Source organism: Pleurodeles waltl, chromosome 3_1 (assembly GCF_031143425.1).
Source record: "Pleurodeles waltl isolate 20211129_DDA chromosome 3_1, aPleWal1.hap1.20221129, whole genome shotgun sequence".
Lineage (NCBI taxonomy): Eukaryota > Metazoa > Chordata > Amphibia > Caudata > Salamandridae > Pleurodeles > Pleurodeles waltl.
The window spans coordinates 994,170,015-994,186,394 of record NC_090440.1 but is presented as its reverse complement, the minus strand read 5'-3'; the positions used below and the strand labels follow the sequence as shown (position 1 = coordinate 994,186,394).

The 16,380-nt window shown below is 41.6% G+C and overlaps 1 protein-coding gene, 1 long non-coding RNA gene and 7 other non-coding genes across 9 annotated transcripts in view; 1 reads left to right on the top strand and 8 right to left on the bottom strand.

Moving 5' to 3' along the window:
• Nucleotides 1–523: 523 nt before the first annotated feature.
• On the bottom strand, nt 524–6,728 carry LOC138284898 (uncharacterized). The gene is made up of 10 exons (XR_011201470.1): nt 6,661–6,728; nt 5,445–5,500; nt 4,768–4,823; nt 4,012–4,071; nt 3,543–3,579; nt 3,309–3,355; nt 1,739–1,760; nt 1,507–1,568; nt 1,246–1,307; nt 524–778 (listed from the first exon to the last, which is right to left on the bottom strand). It is a non-coding gene; the product is annotated as an uncharacterized lncRNA (long non-coding RNA).
• On the bottom strand, nt 847–921 carry LOC138286307 (small nucleolar RNA SNORD99). Its single transcript, XR_011201960.1, has one exon. It is a non-coding gene; the product is annotated as a small nucleolar RNA SNORD99 (small nucleolar RNA).
• LOC138286266 (small nucleolar RNA SNORD49) lies at nt 1,380–1,454 on the bottom strand. The gene has a single exon (XR_011201927.1). It is a non-coding gene; the product is annotated as a small nucleolar RNA SNORD49 (small nucleolar RNA).
• On the bottom strand, nt 1,636–1,696 carry LOC138286267 (small nucleolar RNA SNORD49). The gene has a single exon (XR_011201928.1). It is a non-coding gene; the product is annotated as a small nucleolar RNA SNORD49 (small nucleolar RNA).
• On the bottom strand, nt 1,835–1,906 carry LOC138286297 (small nucleolar RNA SNORD65). Its single transcript, XR_011201950.1, has one exon. It is a non-coding gene; the product is annotated as a small nucleolar RNA SNORD65 (small nucleolar RNA).
• On the bottom strand, nt 3,428–3,497 carry LOC138286299 (small nucleolar RNA SNORD65). Its single transcript, XR_011201952.1, has one exon. It is a non-coding gene; the product is annotated as a small nucleolar RNA SNORD65 (small nucleolar RNA).
• On the bottom strand, nt 4,920–5,054 carry LOC138286263 (small nucleolar RNA SNORA16B/SNORA16A family). Its single transcript, XR_011201924.1, has one exon. It is a non-coding gene; the product is annotated as a small nucleolar RNA SNORA16B/SNORA16A family (small nucleolar RNA).
• Nucleotides 5,703–5,845, bottom strand: LOC138286264 (small nucleolar RNA SNORA16B/SNORA16A family). The gene has a single exon (XR_011201925.1). It is a non-coding gene; the product is annotated as a small nucleolar RNA SNORA16B/SNORA16A family (small nucleolar RNA).
• An 864-nt stretch (nt 6,729–7,592) lies between the features above and the next one.
• Nucleotides 7,593–16,380, top strand: part of LOC138284897 (synapse-associated protein 1-like) — a 60,062-nt gene continuing 51,274 nt past the window's right edge. The window contains exon 1 of the mRNA XM_069224152.1: nt 7,593–7,811. Coding sequence (XP_069080253.1) covers nt 7,637–7,811 — 175 coding nt within the window. The 5' untranslated portion in view covers nt 7,593–7,636. The remainder of the gene's footprint in view (nt 7,812–16,380) is intronic.

Below are 16,380 nucleotides of genomic sequence, written 5' to 3'. Positions count from 1 at the left end.
ACTAACAAGCTATAAAGCATGACATCTAAATGGATGGGTGAGTGAGTGCTCTTGCGCCTTAACTAACAGGTTTCCCCCTTTTTTGTTCCAGGAACAGTTACCCCACCCCCCCTCTTTCTATTTAAGAGCACAACGTGTATTTCATACAGTTAGTACTCTTGAGTATTCACTTAAGTATTGCTTGCAGAAAAAATTAAAGGGGTTGGTTTGCACCTGTTGCTAGTGACTTATGTTCTAATTGACCTTTGATCTTTACCTCTTTCTGGAGAGGAAAAAAGGTAGTTCGTGGATAGAGTGTAAACTACAAATGCTTTTGTTGGTTAAAGTTATACTTTTATTTTGCCCCACGCTAGTGAAGCAAACTCTGGTCCGATTGCCTTACATCTCATACCACATTCCCCAGCACACCTTGGTGTGACCAGAGTGCAGGGGTTAAGTAGTGACTGTTAGAAGTTGCCCAGTGGTACCACACCATACAAGGAATAAATGAACTTCCTCAGAAATTAAAAAAAGGAACTGGAGATTTGCTAATAAGTGTATTTTATTCTGCACAGACAGATGTGGCACGAAAGTGACAAAACAGTTTTACAGATCTCAACTTGCAATAACAGTATCGAAGATGGAGGGCTGACCAAAACTGAATGACAATATATAGTAAAATACAGTGTAGCTATAAATAACTACTTGTGCTACCCTCACACAGAACACCAGGCGCACTCAAATTGGAATTCAGCAAAGCAGTCCAAAACATGTTTTATTGTTGGCATGGCCGACAGACCTGCAAGGGAGGAGGGGAAAAAAATTAGGTGACAGAACACTAGGATGAGCACAAAGTTATATCAAGCAAGCTGGTCTCAGTCCCATATCCGCAAGCCTCATCCAGTGAGTCAGCACGTTCAATTGGTGTCATCACAGACCAGACCATTAAGTACACAACTTCGGATAAGATTAAAGATTAAACAGTAATTGTCTCTTGGGCACGATTTATACCACCCGCCCATTAAACGCTGGGTCATAGGCTAGATCTTCAGCTCAGTCTATAGTTACAAAATGCTTCCTTAGAACAGCCTATGCACCAGCCAGGTTCTATTAGCGAAGGTCTGACGAGAAAGATCCCAGCGATTTTAAGTTTGTTCTAGATCATTAGACATACTCCTTGCCGCTTAAGTAGCGAGCAAGTTCGGACCTAGCAGTTAAACTACATCAAAAGGGGATTACGCACCATACAACATTGTTACGACTTACATAGTGCATTTTCTGGTGGGCATGCTCTAGTGTTGGTTACTTCTTCGCCTCCAAGAAGAGTCCTAAAATAACAAACATCACTTGAAGAAGCGAATACGGACAATACAACACAACTTAAGTTGTTTACAGCATCATGTCAGAAGTTAAAAAAAATCTTCAGTTATCGCATCTGTCGGCTTTTCCTATATCCTTTCAGATTCATCATGTTGATGCAGCATCAGTAATTTAAAGATTAGTTCTATTTAAAGATGGCCCCCTTACCATTTCGGAAGAAGCTCGTGAGACCCGGGGAAGGCACGGTTTAGTCATCCAAGGTATTCCTCCTATAGAAAGGGAGGAGAGTGAGTTACATTTAATTCAAAGAGAGCCTATGGCAGTTTAGCTGTGTAATGTCAGAAACTGAAAATTCGTCAGTTGTCGCATCTGACGGCTTTTCCAAGTCATCATTCTGCACACTGGAGACCCCCCAAAAAATTGAGAAATGCCAACTCACCAGAATCCCACGTTCTCGAACCCTGTAAAGACAAAACTAAGGTTCAGCTACTATAATTTTAGACTGTTGCAAGCTATGATTCACCACCTTAAGATATCTCAGAAAAACCTTCTCACCACTGACAATCTGCCGGTAATTCCAGCTATTTCAGTTTGGGTTTCATCATGGAAATACTTCAAAGCCATTAGATGGTTCGAGGGAAAGCCCGATTTTAGAGAAAAATTACAATTCACATGCAAGAGGACCATTCACAGCTACTAAATAGGCAAGATGACTCGCGTACAAAACTGTGGGGGTTAAAGGAAGCCAGAACAATTTTACTTGCAGGTCTGAAATGATCTAGTATTTAGACATGCTTTCATTGTATAAAATAAAAGCAGTTTGAACCCCTTGTTTTACAACTGGAAAAGGGACACTTTTAGATTATGTATTCAGGACCTTTTTTTTCCCCAGCCTCGTTCACTTCCCGAGAGGTTCAGCTTACGTGATCTAAAACTGAATTGGATACATGCTAATCAATCGTCCTCATGCGCCGTCATGTTGTCCATTACATATACTCCGAAGCTTATGCAGGAGCCATTTGGGTGATTTTTTGTGGCGGGGCAGACAAGCAATGTGCAAAAAGGCGAGGATTAGAGGGCTAAGCAACAATGCAGTAAATTTAACGAGGTCTAGAAAAATATAAAGCTAGGGAAAGCAGATTTAAAGCTTTAGAATAGGGTCAACTAGTATTGCAAAGGTGATCTAAAATGTTGGTTTTAATTCTTGCCTTTCAAAAAGTGTTCTAAGGGCAGCAGTGGGCGTGATGGATAATGGAAAGTTAAATTTACTATTCTAATTCCAGTCCTGGAACATTTAGGAAAGGCTAAAAGTAATTGAGTTGGAGAGAGTGCTGCTAACATTCTGGTTTTATTTAGCATTGACACGATCAGCGCATAAAGTGGCATATATGAATATAAGCAATGACAACCATGCTCTTAATTGGTAATGACAGCTCACAACAAATCCTCAGCTTTAGGGCAGATCCTTGGATAAGCCACATTAATTTATATTTGTGAGAGTTGCCGAACAATTACGACAGACCCATGGACGGATTTTGCCTTCAGAAAGAGCAATCTTATGCCTGAAGGCACTGCACCTAATGTTTATGTGAGAATGTCTCCCCATTTGCATGTGGGGTAAATTATATAGTCCAGGTTTTACTTTGTATTGGGGTAAATAGGACAGGACAGTTCTGGAATGAAGAGATGGGGCGGATGAGATAAGCCCCTGGTCATTTCATGGTTTGCACAACCAGCCTAGGTTTTACATCCTGAAATTGACGGGACGACCACATCTGGTTAACAAGAATGCAGAAGTGCATACATTAAGTCAGGAAAAGAACTGTTTGAGGGAGGAATGGAAGTGCACGCAATATATTATGGATTTGCATTAGGACATGGTTTAACGTTTATTTTAATTGGTTTGTGTCTTTTGCAGTTATAATCAGTGAAAATGCTTGTACCCGACCCCTGCCTTTCAATAATAAAGTCGCTGGCCTAAAGCAATGCAATCCACTTAAAATACTTACCATTTACTCCAAACGTTGTCTTCCGAATCATTGCGACTCTAGTAGGGCTACAAAAAAAACAAAGTACTGTCAATATGTGCAGTTAGTACATGAGACCACCATTTAATGTGCTCGACAGTGTTCAGAAAAACAGTTTCACCACAAACAATCTGCCGGTAATTCCAGCTGTGTTCAGTTGTATCGTCATTAACACCATTATCAAAATTAAATTTTAGAAATCTTAGCATGCCTTACCTGGGCTAGCAGACCAGCGTAGGCGAAGACCCGTCTTCTAAAAAAATAAAAACAATTCAAATTAAACTGTCTGGTTTAACTACCAAGGTTAACACGCAGGGCACAATGACCTAGTGTCGCAGTACACCTATGAACTAAAACGTTCGGACAACACAAGTCAATAACTCATTGTAGTCATTGGCAGCGCACTAGAGCAGGCTAACGAACACTCATCCGCACCGAACGATTAATGGAAGCATTGTGCCTTCAGAGTTTCATAATCAACACAACATATTCTGTGTGGTGCATGAACTTGTCATCATGAGACACCAAAACCTGGCAGAACATTCTGTTAGTGGCCTTGTAGCAGGGACTGGAAGGGAGCAATTTACAGATCCAACAATTGGAAACTATACTAACCCAGCTACGGTACTATGGCCCTTCCTGAAGAGCCAACAGCAAGGTAAACCGGAGCACGGGATCAACTCACCTTCACTTATCAGCCGCGAGGCACTGCAAGGCAAGTCTCATCACGTGGTGCTCCTAATACCTAAAAGTGGTCAACAGATTTTGTAATTAATATCTGATCTAAAGGCTCATGTAGAGAATCAGAATCCACGCCCACCACATGTAGTTACACAGGCAAACAATGTACCTAGTATTTTAGCAGTACAGCATGCTTAAGAGGCACAACTGTTCCAAACGAGGTAAGAGGCCTTAATATTAAGAAACGGGAATGTTTCCCAACGTATAGCGATGTAAAGACGTTATTCACTTCCTGGACTATATGCAACTATTCATTGCAGTTGTAGGAGAGTAGAGTGACTGCTTCAAATATAGTTTGAGCTGCCAAAGACCATCCACCTTACTTTTGCATGACGTTGGAGGAGCGTCAGCTACCGTAAAGCTAAATTCCTCGGTTATCATGCAGGTCAGCACAAACAGCGCTACTTGCTTCAAGTCTAGGCTTAGGGATCTAAATTTAAAGCAATAGGCAGGGCCACAGGAATTACGTGCCAGGTGAGAGCCAGAATAATGTAGCAAAGTTCAGTAAATTATGCAGTAAGAAAGGCGTTGCATTTATGTGCTGTCATTTGTTTAATAAAGGATGCTTCGTTATTTTTATTGTTTGTCATTAAACTTGTCGGCGGTAGGTTCTGTTATCGTGGTTTTAACTGTTCGAGGCGGACAACAGGTTCTATACCAACTGGAAAATGTTATTCAGCACATGCAATTCAAGCCTTACCGAAGTTAAGGAAGTATATTGTTTTCTCCTTTTTGGTACCACCTTTAGGCATCTGCCTGCAAAAAAAAATAAAGCGCACAGCATTAAACTACCACCCCTAGACGTCACAAAGCCCACCCTGACTGATGGCCATAAGCACTATTTTAAGTCAATTATGTACTTTCCTGAAATGTTGCTCCCCGGTAACCATCACACTGAGCAGCGACCGTCAAGGAAAGGCGATTCTCTTGGCTTAATTCTATCCACATAAACCACAGCAAGTCTACATGGCTTGGATAAAAGCCACAACATTATCCCAATAGCTTAGAAATACACGCCCTCACTTTACTGCAGGTATAAGCAAGATTGATGGTCCGGGGAATGTGTGCACACCGAGTGATTAGTACATATAGAATGGGATGCTGTGTCCCACTGCCCCGCTATCTTAACCGGGTGTGCTAGACTCGTAATGGGGTGGTACGCTATAATAGTCAAGACGCTGTTCAGGGTGTAGGCGCACCGCAGTTGGACGCAAAAACACAAGGCTTCCTCGTTTGAATCGAGACGTTCCACCATATATTGCCACTAACTCACATATTGTAGGGCCTGCGCATTAGTTACTAGGGATACCAACTAAACCCCTCGGAACCCCCTGGCACTGAAAATACGGCAAAGTAGCTCTGCTTGTGTGGTCTTACCTAGTACTTTCAGTCCAATTCATCTTCAGCTGCAAGGAGCCTTTCGAAATACAAGTCTAGAAGTTAAAGGGCATGGTTAATTAGCCATCTGTGACCGTCATGCATCATAATACTGGTCTGACAAGATTCCCTCATGGGAATAGCCTGGTCAGTGCCTATATGACATGCAAATACATGCGGGTCATATAGACACGCCCCCTGGTGGCTCTCAGTGTTGCGTCAACCAGTACAAAAAAATACATACAAATTATTTAATAGGCTTGTGTTTCCCTGCAATGTTGCCAGTCCACTACACAGCAAGTGGAAACTAGCGACCGTCAAAAGAAACGTTTGCTTTTGGCACCTGTTTGACCACACTAGCCAGACATTTTACTGCTAGCATGGCTTCGATCAGGGCCTTGAACAAAAACCACAACGTGAACAGATTAACTAAACTCACGGCAACAGACAAAATAAGGAAGTGTTATCTATCCGTGTCACGTCACACCCTGTGGCTAGTTAAAATGCAGATGCATGTTAAAAATAAAAAAGTAATTGCGGAAAACGCTTGGTTTTACCGCAATTACCATTACCACTAGAAACAGCCAACTGAGTAAATAGACTTATTAGATCGTGCCCCCTTTGAAGACATCGGTATTAAACATACCACCGAATTAAATAAGCCCAGCAAGAGCGCATTCATGTAGAGTCCAGAAAATATTTAAACATTTTAGTGTTTAACAGGTCTGTGACGCGCCATGGACGTGCAGAAGGCGCCTTTGTCGCAGAACCACGTGGCTCCGGGTTAAAACAAGACTCCTTTACCAACCCCCCCGGGCCTCAACATGCCCCACAGTATACAGAGTTTAGTCCAAAAATACTACCACAACTTAAGTCAGTTGTGATAAGACTGTGCAAAAAAAAAAAACCACACCATACACACGAAACTATGCGCCGAGTCCAGCAACACCTAAGCACTCGTTTCTTGTTCCAGGCCTGACAACGTAAAATAATTTACGAATCACCCATCACTCGCTAAGAATCTGTGATCGACGGCACGGTTTACCAAAGAAGTGAAAAACGATTTTTTTTTTTTTTATATTATAAATCTAAAAACTGGAAACGCATTTTTTCTTTTACAAGCGTTCCCACGAACACACTGCATTCATAAACACAAAATAACTAAACTGAAAACCACAAAAAAACACGAGGACGGTTAAACTGTGCAACAGATTACCTTTAGAAACCGCTTCTACCCGAGAGATTGCAGACAGAAAGGAACTACGTGAGCTGCCAGGGCCTTTTAAAGGCGGAATCTCCCAGAGACCCGCCTCTCATTGGTCCGTTTAGCTGTGGGTGTCGCCAATAAATCCGCCCCCCTCATCCCTAGACCTATCAAAAAAAATATTTCTTTTAACGTTCGTTTTCCTCGTTTTAGTCAATCTTATTATCTCTCAATCTAATTATTCCCGTTTTAATGATAATCTCGTATTTTCCACTAAAGTGTCCGAGACTCGCGACTATCGTTTTTACATTTTTTCCCTAGTAACGAGATTGTGCCACCCACGGAATGTATGTTGTTTTTTGCAGTTTAAAAATCTAACTGTTGCCAAAGTTTTCATAACTTGGCTAATTACCCCCACCCTCAAAATTCGCTACATCTATTTGTACAGTCAAATACTTAAAACTATCTTAGGTGGTTCATGACTCCATTAGTGGTAAATGAAATAGTATGACTACACTAAGAACGTAAAAGCGGCAGACATGTTAAACGTGGGCAAAATGTCTTATACTCAAAGTGAAGACACAGTTTAATAAAATATAGAGGGTATTTTTAAAGTACATTTTCAGTAAGCATTGTCAAACACTTCAAAGTCAAATACAATGGCAGCTCGATATGTATTAACATCACATTACATTTAAAACAAATAATTCGCTTTATTTATATTAAAATGTGTGTCATTACATTTTATTACCTAAGCAACAATTGCCCGCGTTCTTTATTAGCCACCGCAACTTTTGCAATACAAGTTACTAAAATTAAAACTGGTTATTTTAGGGATGGAGGCGATTCTCTGAATTTATTGTCTCTCGTTTCTTTCCATACTCATTTCGAACCCCTAGAACAACAGTCCCCACAATGCTTTGCTGCTGCGCATGCCCGGTGGTCTTTGACGTGTGTTTACCCGCAGTGGTGCACGGAGTCTGTTGCCATGTTCAGGTCCTTGTCCCTGGGCAGTTGGCTGGGGGGAGATGGGAGACCTGCCTACAGCAGAGCCCAAGAGGAGGACGAGGATGAGGTGGAGGACGAAGAGGAGGATGATGATGATGATGAGGAGGCTAGAGAGGGGGATGATCCTCCTCATGGCCAGGCCAGGGGGTTGGGAAGTAAGTGCCCCTCCATTTACATATTACCGTGCTTTGAATAGCAGGAGCTGAAACTTGGGCAGTGCTTAGCTCCAGGTTTGAAAACAATAATAGATCTATGCAGATTATGCAGTTTACTTTATATGCAAGGGGAAAAGGCAACTTCCTAGAGGTGAAACATAATGTAGAAATACATCTTAGCCGACATAGTACCTCCACCAGTATGATTTTATGGGCTACCAATTTACACCTAAAGTGTAGGTCAGGAGTCTAGGCTTCTGGCTAGACAACATGCTCTCAATGGCAACACAGGAAGAAAACTAGTGGCAACATGTTTTGGCCTTTGAGAAAGCTATTGCACTGGCTACCTGAACTGTCACGCAAAGTGGTGGTGCAAGGTCTAGTCCATTATGGACTTGACCATGGGAACTCCCTAAACATGGGAAGACCAAGACAGTCATAAAAAAGCTCCAAGTCATACCTAATGTTGCAGCTTGTATATTACTGAAAATTTCAAACACCAGTCGGTAACCAAGCCTCACTCAAACTTGCACTGGCTTCCAGTACTTAAAAGAATTAACTTCAAAACTTTATGCGCGGCTCACCGAGCCACGTATAAGAAGGGCCGTAGCTGATCCAAAGACTACTAACAGCCTATGAACCAACACGAACGCTGCACTCCAGCAGTCAGCAGTTGTTTGCAATACTAAGAATAAAGAGATCAAGAAGTGGAGGATACTCTTCTGTGTTTATGACCCCAAAGCCCTGGAAATTCCTCCCACAGCAAATAAGGAAAATAGAGTCTGAGCTAAAATGTAGAAAACTTACCCTATTCAACTAAAGTGGTCAGACTGAAACGTTACCTGTAGGCTCTCTTATCTCTGGGAGGCCCTAATGGATAGCGAGGCATTCTACAAATACCCACAAACAGAATAAAATAATGTAATCAAGACCATTGATACCGGCAAGCGGTAGGCACTTTTCCAAACTGTGGCAGTCAAACACAATAGGTGTAACTTGAGTTGACTTGGAGAGATGCGTCTTTGGAATATGTCATTACCCCTCATGCCCCTACTACAGTGGTGCCTTAAAACGCAAGTAATCCAAAACATTTATCTTTAAAACACATTGTATTACATTATTGTAGTTTACAATGAAAAACTGCTGGGAGATACATGTATATACTTCAGCTGCTTTATGGGGGAGAGGGTTCTTTATAAATATATATTTTTACTTTTTAAGATGGGGGCAACCCCATGCTCCCTTTTTATATAAATATATAGACCCTTATCCACATTCCCAAACCCTAAAAACACACTACCCTTACTCCTACCCATCCCTGAAGCCCAAAAATCTCTTCATATTCTTTACCCATCTAGAAGCAAAAAAAAACTACTACCCCTTCCTGCTCCTGAACCCTAAAAACTCCTTGGCCTTACCTGTCCATGAACTTTAAAAGTCCCTTACCCCTACCCATCTCTGAACCCCAAAAAACCTTACCACCCTTACATTTACTCAACCCTAACCCCTAAAATCCCCTTACTGAATGTAACATTTAACAAACAAAAAACAATGGAATTCACTAGTTATAGTTTACTGTGCTAACTATAACTTGTGTCCCCGCCATGCACTGCTTATTGTCTCACTTACTACATCACTTGTGATGTTAAATGACATCACTTACAGCACAGTTATATGCTGCATAGTGTTACTGAGTTTACATGTGTGGGTCCATAGCATGTAAATAGTATAAGCTCTGGAAGTAAGTGTGATTGTGGTTGTAGAAAGTTATATGGTGTTATGTGTAAACAGAACTAAAGTTTGAGGTTCAAGCATTACTCCATGTGAAACAAGGTAAAGACTGAGTTGATTATACCTGATGTAGTGTTCAGAGGTATGTTTAGAAGATCGTTGACGGTTCCATGTCTGAAGTATGTTCCAAAAAATTGGTGAGAAATGCCAAAGGTTCTGCTGATAATAGATTATCCACTAGTGGATATCAGGGCACATGCACTTGTTAAATAGTTGTATTACAGTGCTATGGACACATTCTAGGATGTTTATAAGTTGTTCATGTTTATTTCCAGAACTTTGCCAAAGATTTTGCGGCATTGCACATTCTTGAATGATGTATAATATATGGGTGTCATACCTAGCAGTAGTTTATCTCACACTGGTGTGTGAGCATGTCTGTAAGGTTGTATAACATTCTACTTATCTTAGGACGGTGTGTAGTGTATTTTACTAAACTATGGAGGGCTGGACATAGGGCCTGACAGAAGGTGTCTTTTGGGTGGGAATTGTATGCCTGTCAACTTCTTGACTCAAAATTACAAGTCTTGGTGAACAGAAAATTGTCCAGGTGTGTTTTGTTTCCTTGTTGATCTGTGACACATTTTCACAGGTGAGTTGGCTCACAGTGTCAGAACTGTGATACTCTCCTTAAGTATTCTTTCTAGAACCCAAATTGTTCTTATGAGAGAAGATTTTCACCAGATGTAAAGTTACTGACACAGGGAAGAAGGACCATTTCAAAAAATCCTTTTTCCCCCCATATAGTAGACTTATTGGACTGTAGTTTGCAGGATCTGTCAGTGGTTTCTGGGCTTCTTTTAAGGCCTTTGGTATGTTTTGGTGCCACACACACACATATATTGAGCACCTTAGTAAGATTGCTGCATTTGAGAGCATATCGAGGGCCAGATTAGGTATTCCAGTTCATTTTGGTGCCTTTCAGTTTATTTTCAGGACTAAACACCTAGGGCCAGATGTAGGAAACATTTTCCGAGTCGCAAACAGCAAAATCTGCCGTTTGCGACTCGCAAATGCGTGTTTCCTATGCAGAAATGCATTTTGCGAGTCGTTACCGACTCGCAAAATGCATTTCCGAATCGCAAATAGGAAGGGGTGTTCCCTTCCTATTTGCGAGTCGCAGTGGTATGCAACTCCATTTGCGACCGCGTACGCGGTCGCAAATGAAGTCGCAGTTACCATCCACTTCAAGTGGATGGTAACCCACTCGCAAATTGGAAGGGGTCCCCATGGGACCCCTTCCAGTTTGAGACTGGACCCCAAAACATTTTTTCAGGGCAGGGAGTGGTCCAAGGGACCACTCCCTGCCCTGAAAAAACCGAAACAAAAGGTTTCGGATTTTTTTGAAATGCAGCTCGTTTTCCCTTAGGGAAAACGGGCTACATTTAAAAAAAAAAAAAACTGCTTTATTTAAAAGCAGGTCGCTAACATGGAGGTCTGCTGACGTCAGCAGGCCTCCATGTTAGCGAGTGCCTATACTCGCAATGGGGCCGCAATTTGCGACCCACCTCATGAATATTCATGAGGTGGGTCATTGCGACCCCATTGCGAGTTGCAGTCGGTGTCTGAGACACCGTACTGCATAGCAATTTGCGACTTGCAAATTGCGAGTCGCAGGGACTCGCAATTTGCAAGTCGCAAATTGCTTTTTTGCTACATCTGGCCCTTAATCCTTTGAGATTCCTTAATGTTCACAGTTTCTGTTTCAGATGGGTAAACCTCTCTTTTTTGTTACTTTGCTGGCATAGTTAGGTTTGAAATATGCCTCTAATGTATCAGCAAAGAACCCTGCCTTGTTCCTGTTGCAACACACAAGGGGAGTCTTACTTTGTATTGGTGGGTGTAGCTCCTTTTTGCCAATCAATCAACCAGTCGTTCTCCAGATAGAATTGCCAGAGTCATTCAGGTTAGCTGTGTCAGGTTTTCATTTTTCACCTCTATGCTGACTTATTTACTCCTTCAGCAACTTTGTGAGCAAGTTGTACTTCTTGAGAAGGTCAGGTGAGCAGAACGTCTGCCACTGTCATCTTGTTGTATTTCATTTAGCTATTGACTGCTTGATACAAAACTCGAAATAGTGGAGCACTCCAAAATGATCAATTTATCTACAATTTAAAGACAAGTAGTGTCTAATATATCAAATTGAAAAATGTCAATAAATTACAATATTGTACCATTTCTTGACACGGTGTTGATGTACATAACAAAAGAATAATACATAACCAAATAGAAGACATGTGTAGAGAAACATTAATATCCAAAAGTAAAAAATAAAATAAAATACATAAACATTTTTTATGTCCACATAAATAGAAACAAAGAAAGGAGAACATATATGGATACAAAATACAGAAACCATCAGCCGACACGTGTTTCGTCCATACCGGACTTCTTCAAGGCTTCAGTCACTTAATTGGCAGTTACACTCGTGTCCTTCTTTGGAGCTGCTTGTAACCAAATTAACCGTCTCTTAGACTCTTCAAATTTAATCTCCCATACTGTTAGTAGCAACTTCCTTCCATATTACTGGAACAGACTAATAATCCGCCTCCGAATCTTTCTATCTCGCACCGTCGCGCAAACTGGTTTATAAGGACATGAGCTATTGACTGCTTGATGCCTTTTGGAATGCCGGATTTGGCACAGTGTGTGGGTTTCAGTTGTGGGACACTGCTTTCAATAGTTTTGTGGACAGCAGCTGTGGTTACAGCTTGGTCGATGTCTTCAGTGAATGGCTGCCAAAGGCAAATAACCAATATTTTGCTCAGTTTGCTTGTAGACTCCAGTAATTTACCTTCTTAAAGTTATACCTGGCACCTTGTTGCTGGTTTTGGATTTCATCCCCAACTGAAATCAATTCAGGGTTGTGCTTGAGAACCAAGGTCAATATATGGTTTTGATTGTGGTCAGAGGTTAGTGCTGTTGAAGCTTCGCTCTCCAAAGACCGGAAAAGGTTCTTCATGACTAAGGTATCCAAAACATCTGGTTTATGACTTGCTGTGTCTAGGTCCTGTATTGGTGGAGTTGGGCCAGCAACTATATGGTCATTTTCTTCTTGAATGAGTGAGAAATGTATGTTATTTGCAGCTTGTTGTCTCATCAGTGTTGTTTCATCAGTGTTTTTGGCATTAAGTTCACCTCCAATCATGGTTGGGATGCCAGAGTCAAATAAAGCTTATATTTTGCTTGTGAATATCTTTGCTTTAGAGAAGCAGTAGGCCACAATCAAACAAACATCTCTGCACGTATCAAATTGTACAGTAGTTGTTTCAATGTACCCCATTGGTGGTAGGACAACCATTTAGTTTTACTTTTGTGATCTCTGCTGTTCCACTGTCCTTGGCTTCTGCTGAGTGTTCTGTGCAGGATACTGTGGTTTGCAAGGCTATGATTCTGGCATCCTTGGTGATGGGTCTCTGAGGCAAGTGTTAGACTCACATCCTTAGTTTCCATCAGGTGCAAAAGTTCAACAGTTTTGTTATGAATGCTCTAAGAATTTCTCAGGAATGCAGAGTTGTGTTTAGTGTTGGCTGCCATTATTTCCTTATCATTGAAAAGACTACATTGAGGTTTGCAACTGTTATCACCGCAAGGTGAATGTTAATTTCTACAACAACCTTTTCGATTTTAACAATGAGTTCCTGTCAGTTCATGGCATTGCTCATTCCACGAAAGGATGCAGGAGTCATCCTTGATTAATTGCTTTGTTTAGGTCTTGTAACATGTGCATAGGTCTTCCCATCCATGCTTGGTCTGATTTGGTCACTTGTTTCTGTCATGCATCTCTTACTATCCCATAATTTTCAATTCATTTTGTACGTCACTGATTTAGTATTTCTGTGTCCAGTGCATGTTTTTCACTGTGTACACATTATTGTTTTTGCAAGTGGAGGTGTGCCTTATGACCTGACAGTTTCAGCACGACAGGATGTAGTCTTCCCTTAGATGCTTCTATAGCAGTGGTGTAACTGCAGAGTCTTGTGACCTCCCTGAAAGGTCTGCAAGTTTCCCTCCTTGCATTGCTGATTGGTTTAGGATAAACAATGGGGACTTCTTGTACTTATCTGCTGGTGAAGCAATTGCTATAATGTTCTTCACTGAAAGGCCCACCTCCAGCAAGCCCTGGGAGATTTGTCCCAGGGATGAGTGACTGATAGCACACAGATTACAAAAATGTAGGACTTCCACTGATATCATTGAAAAAGTGTGATGTTCAAGTTGCTGCTCTGTGAGCACCTTAGTAATGCTCATGTAAATTTGGTGTTGTAAACATGATTTTTAGCTTGGTTCTGTCGAGGATTGATAGTGGAGCTGGAAGTACAGTGTTGCTGCTGTTGTTTCACAAGATCCTCATGACTCAACATGTTCTGCAAGATGATCGGTGGGATCCGTGTTCGCCTTACAGGGTGTAAAGTAGATTCAGCGCCACTGGTTCTAGGATCTCCAGTATCTGCAGCGCAGTTGTTGCCATCTTGAAAGCGGCTCGCAGTCTAAATACTGCTGGTTGGTACATGGGAATGCTTTGTCACTTTTGCTGGTGTAGTTGGGCACAATTTGGAGTCAGAGTTTGTGTGTCCTCTTTGTTCTTATCTATGCTATCACATTTCCTCTATAACATCTATTCTTTGAAGTCTCCCTGTGGAAAATTATCCCTCCCAAAGTGATGCCTAAGATGCTGGAAAGCTTGCACCACCTCACCAATAAGCGGCAGCAAAAGGAGCTCCAATTTGGCTGTCATAGCCTTATCAGGAACTTCATATTGGCTGTTCTGGCCCTACCAATCTGTTTTTTTATTTTCATGACAACCTTTATTAAGTGTCATGGTGACAAGTAGGCCAAGCTGGCCTACAGGTATACAAGAAGGAAAAATTATCTCAGTTGTGAACATAGAGACACAAACATTGCAGAGAGAAACAAGCCTACCTCGCTGCTTGACCTTGTACATTGAGATATGAATTAGATATCATTGTGCACTCGTGCATCCTGCCTCCCATCCACCTATCCGTATTCTCTAATGTCATCCTTTAGTAGTAAACACGCCAAGGAGACACGTTGCAGAGAAATCCCTCCGTATTCTGCCCAGCACTCAAGGTAGTTGTTTTGAGTCTCCAATCAATAAGAAAATATCCAAATGCGAGGAGAACACTGCACACCCATTAATCATCCAGTAAAGCCAAAGATGCAATCTCAATCATCAATGAATCCTCCTTTGCTGCATCCGGACATGGTCTTCTCTCGCTCAGATCCACGCTCAGGCTAGAGATTACTCTTTCATTCTTTTATGTCCGGGTTAGTTGCTCCTCATCATATCCCTGGCTAATCATCTAACCTCTTCTTAGCGATCTGTCTTTACCTTCCCTCTATAAAAAGGCTCTGTCACCCTTATATAGTGAAGGTTTTCTTTTATTTCATAGCTGGGTCCCCCTCCTTTAGTGATAAGTATCTCTGTCTCTTTTGGTATTTTGGTGACAAATATTAATTATTGTTGTATGTAACCTGTACATCAATTTTCTGATTTATATCTTTTGAAAGCCTTCTCAGTCGCCATTTAAGGCTGGAGGTTTTGTAAGACCTATAATAGAATTGCTTGCAGACCCAAATCCTTTGAATAATAGAAAAAAAACTATCTGCTGTCGCTGGGCAATGTAGTTTACAGGCCTCCTGATGAATCACATCACCCTTGCCGTTCCCGCAAAACCCCTTGGTTTTGTATTAAATGTGGATTGCCCTTCACTTAGCCTATCTGGAAGATTGTCGTGCTGCCCTTAAAGTAATATCACCTTCGAAAGAAAGCCAAAGAATAATCTCTGCAAAAGATTTTCACACCACTGTGAGATGCTGTGCTAGCAGTTCGCTACTATTTCAAACATTACCTGTAAATGTCTCACTAGATCTCCATCAGGCCTCATCATATGTTACTGTGCTCTGACCACATCACCGGGGTCGCTTTTCTCTCTTCACTTTGAGGCTGAACTAGCCATATGGGAGACAGAGAAAACTACCTGTAGCTGAGGACTTGAGGACTACTTTAGGGAATATTGGAGAGCTCACTGTCTAGTTAGTCTGGTAAACTGACCTTGGAAACACTTACAATTCTCTAGCATAATATATAAATAAATGGCCACCCTCCTTTCCAGAAACTTCCTCGAGGTACTTTCACTCACTTGCTACAAATATTAAGTAAATTAGAGGGCTGATATGAGCATATTTTCAAGGGCTGCTTTCAGCTTCTAGTCAACTACTGCTTCACTGGCTCTTGTGCAGCGCTGGAATTCTCTTCACATTACCTGCCCCTGGCCACAAAGTTATCCACATCGAACAGCTTAATAGGAGTCAAGTTCTAGAGCTGTAATGTATCAGCAAAGAACTCTGCCTTGTCCCTGATGCTGCACATAAGGTGAGTTTTACAGTGTATTGGTGGGTTTAGCCCCTTTTTGCCAGTCAAACGCCAGTCGTTCTCCAGGTAGAGTTGTGAGGGTCATACAGGTTAGCTTTGTCAGGTTTCCATTTTTCACCTCTGTTAGAAATGGGGTCTCTGGTTGGCAGTCAGTTTGTGCTCTGTCTAAGCAGAGACCCTCGCTCTAGTCAGGGTAAAGGAGTTACACTCCTAAGACAACCCCTGCTCACCCCCTTGGTAGCTTGGCACAAGCAGTCAGGCTTATCTCAAAGGCAATGTGTGAAGTATTTGTACCAATGCACACAGTAATACAGTGAAAACACTACAAAACGGACACTACACCAATTTAGGAACATAGGCAATATTTATCTAAATCAAACA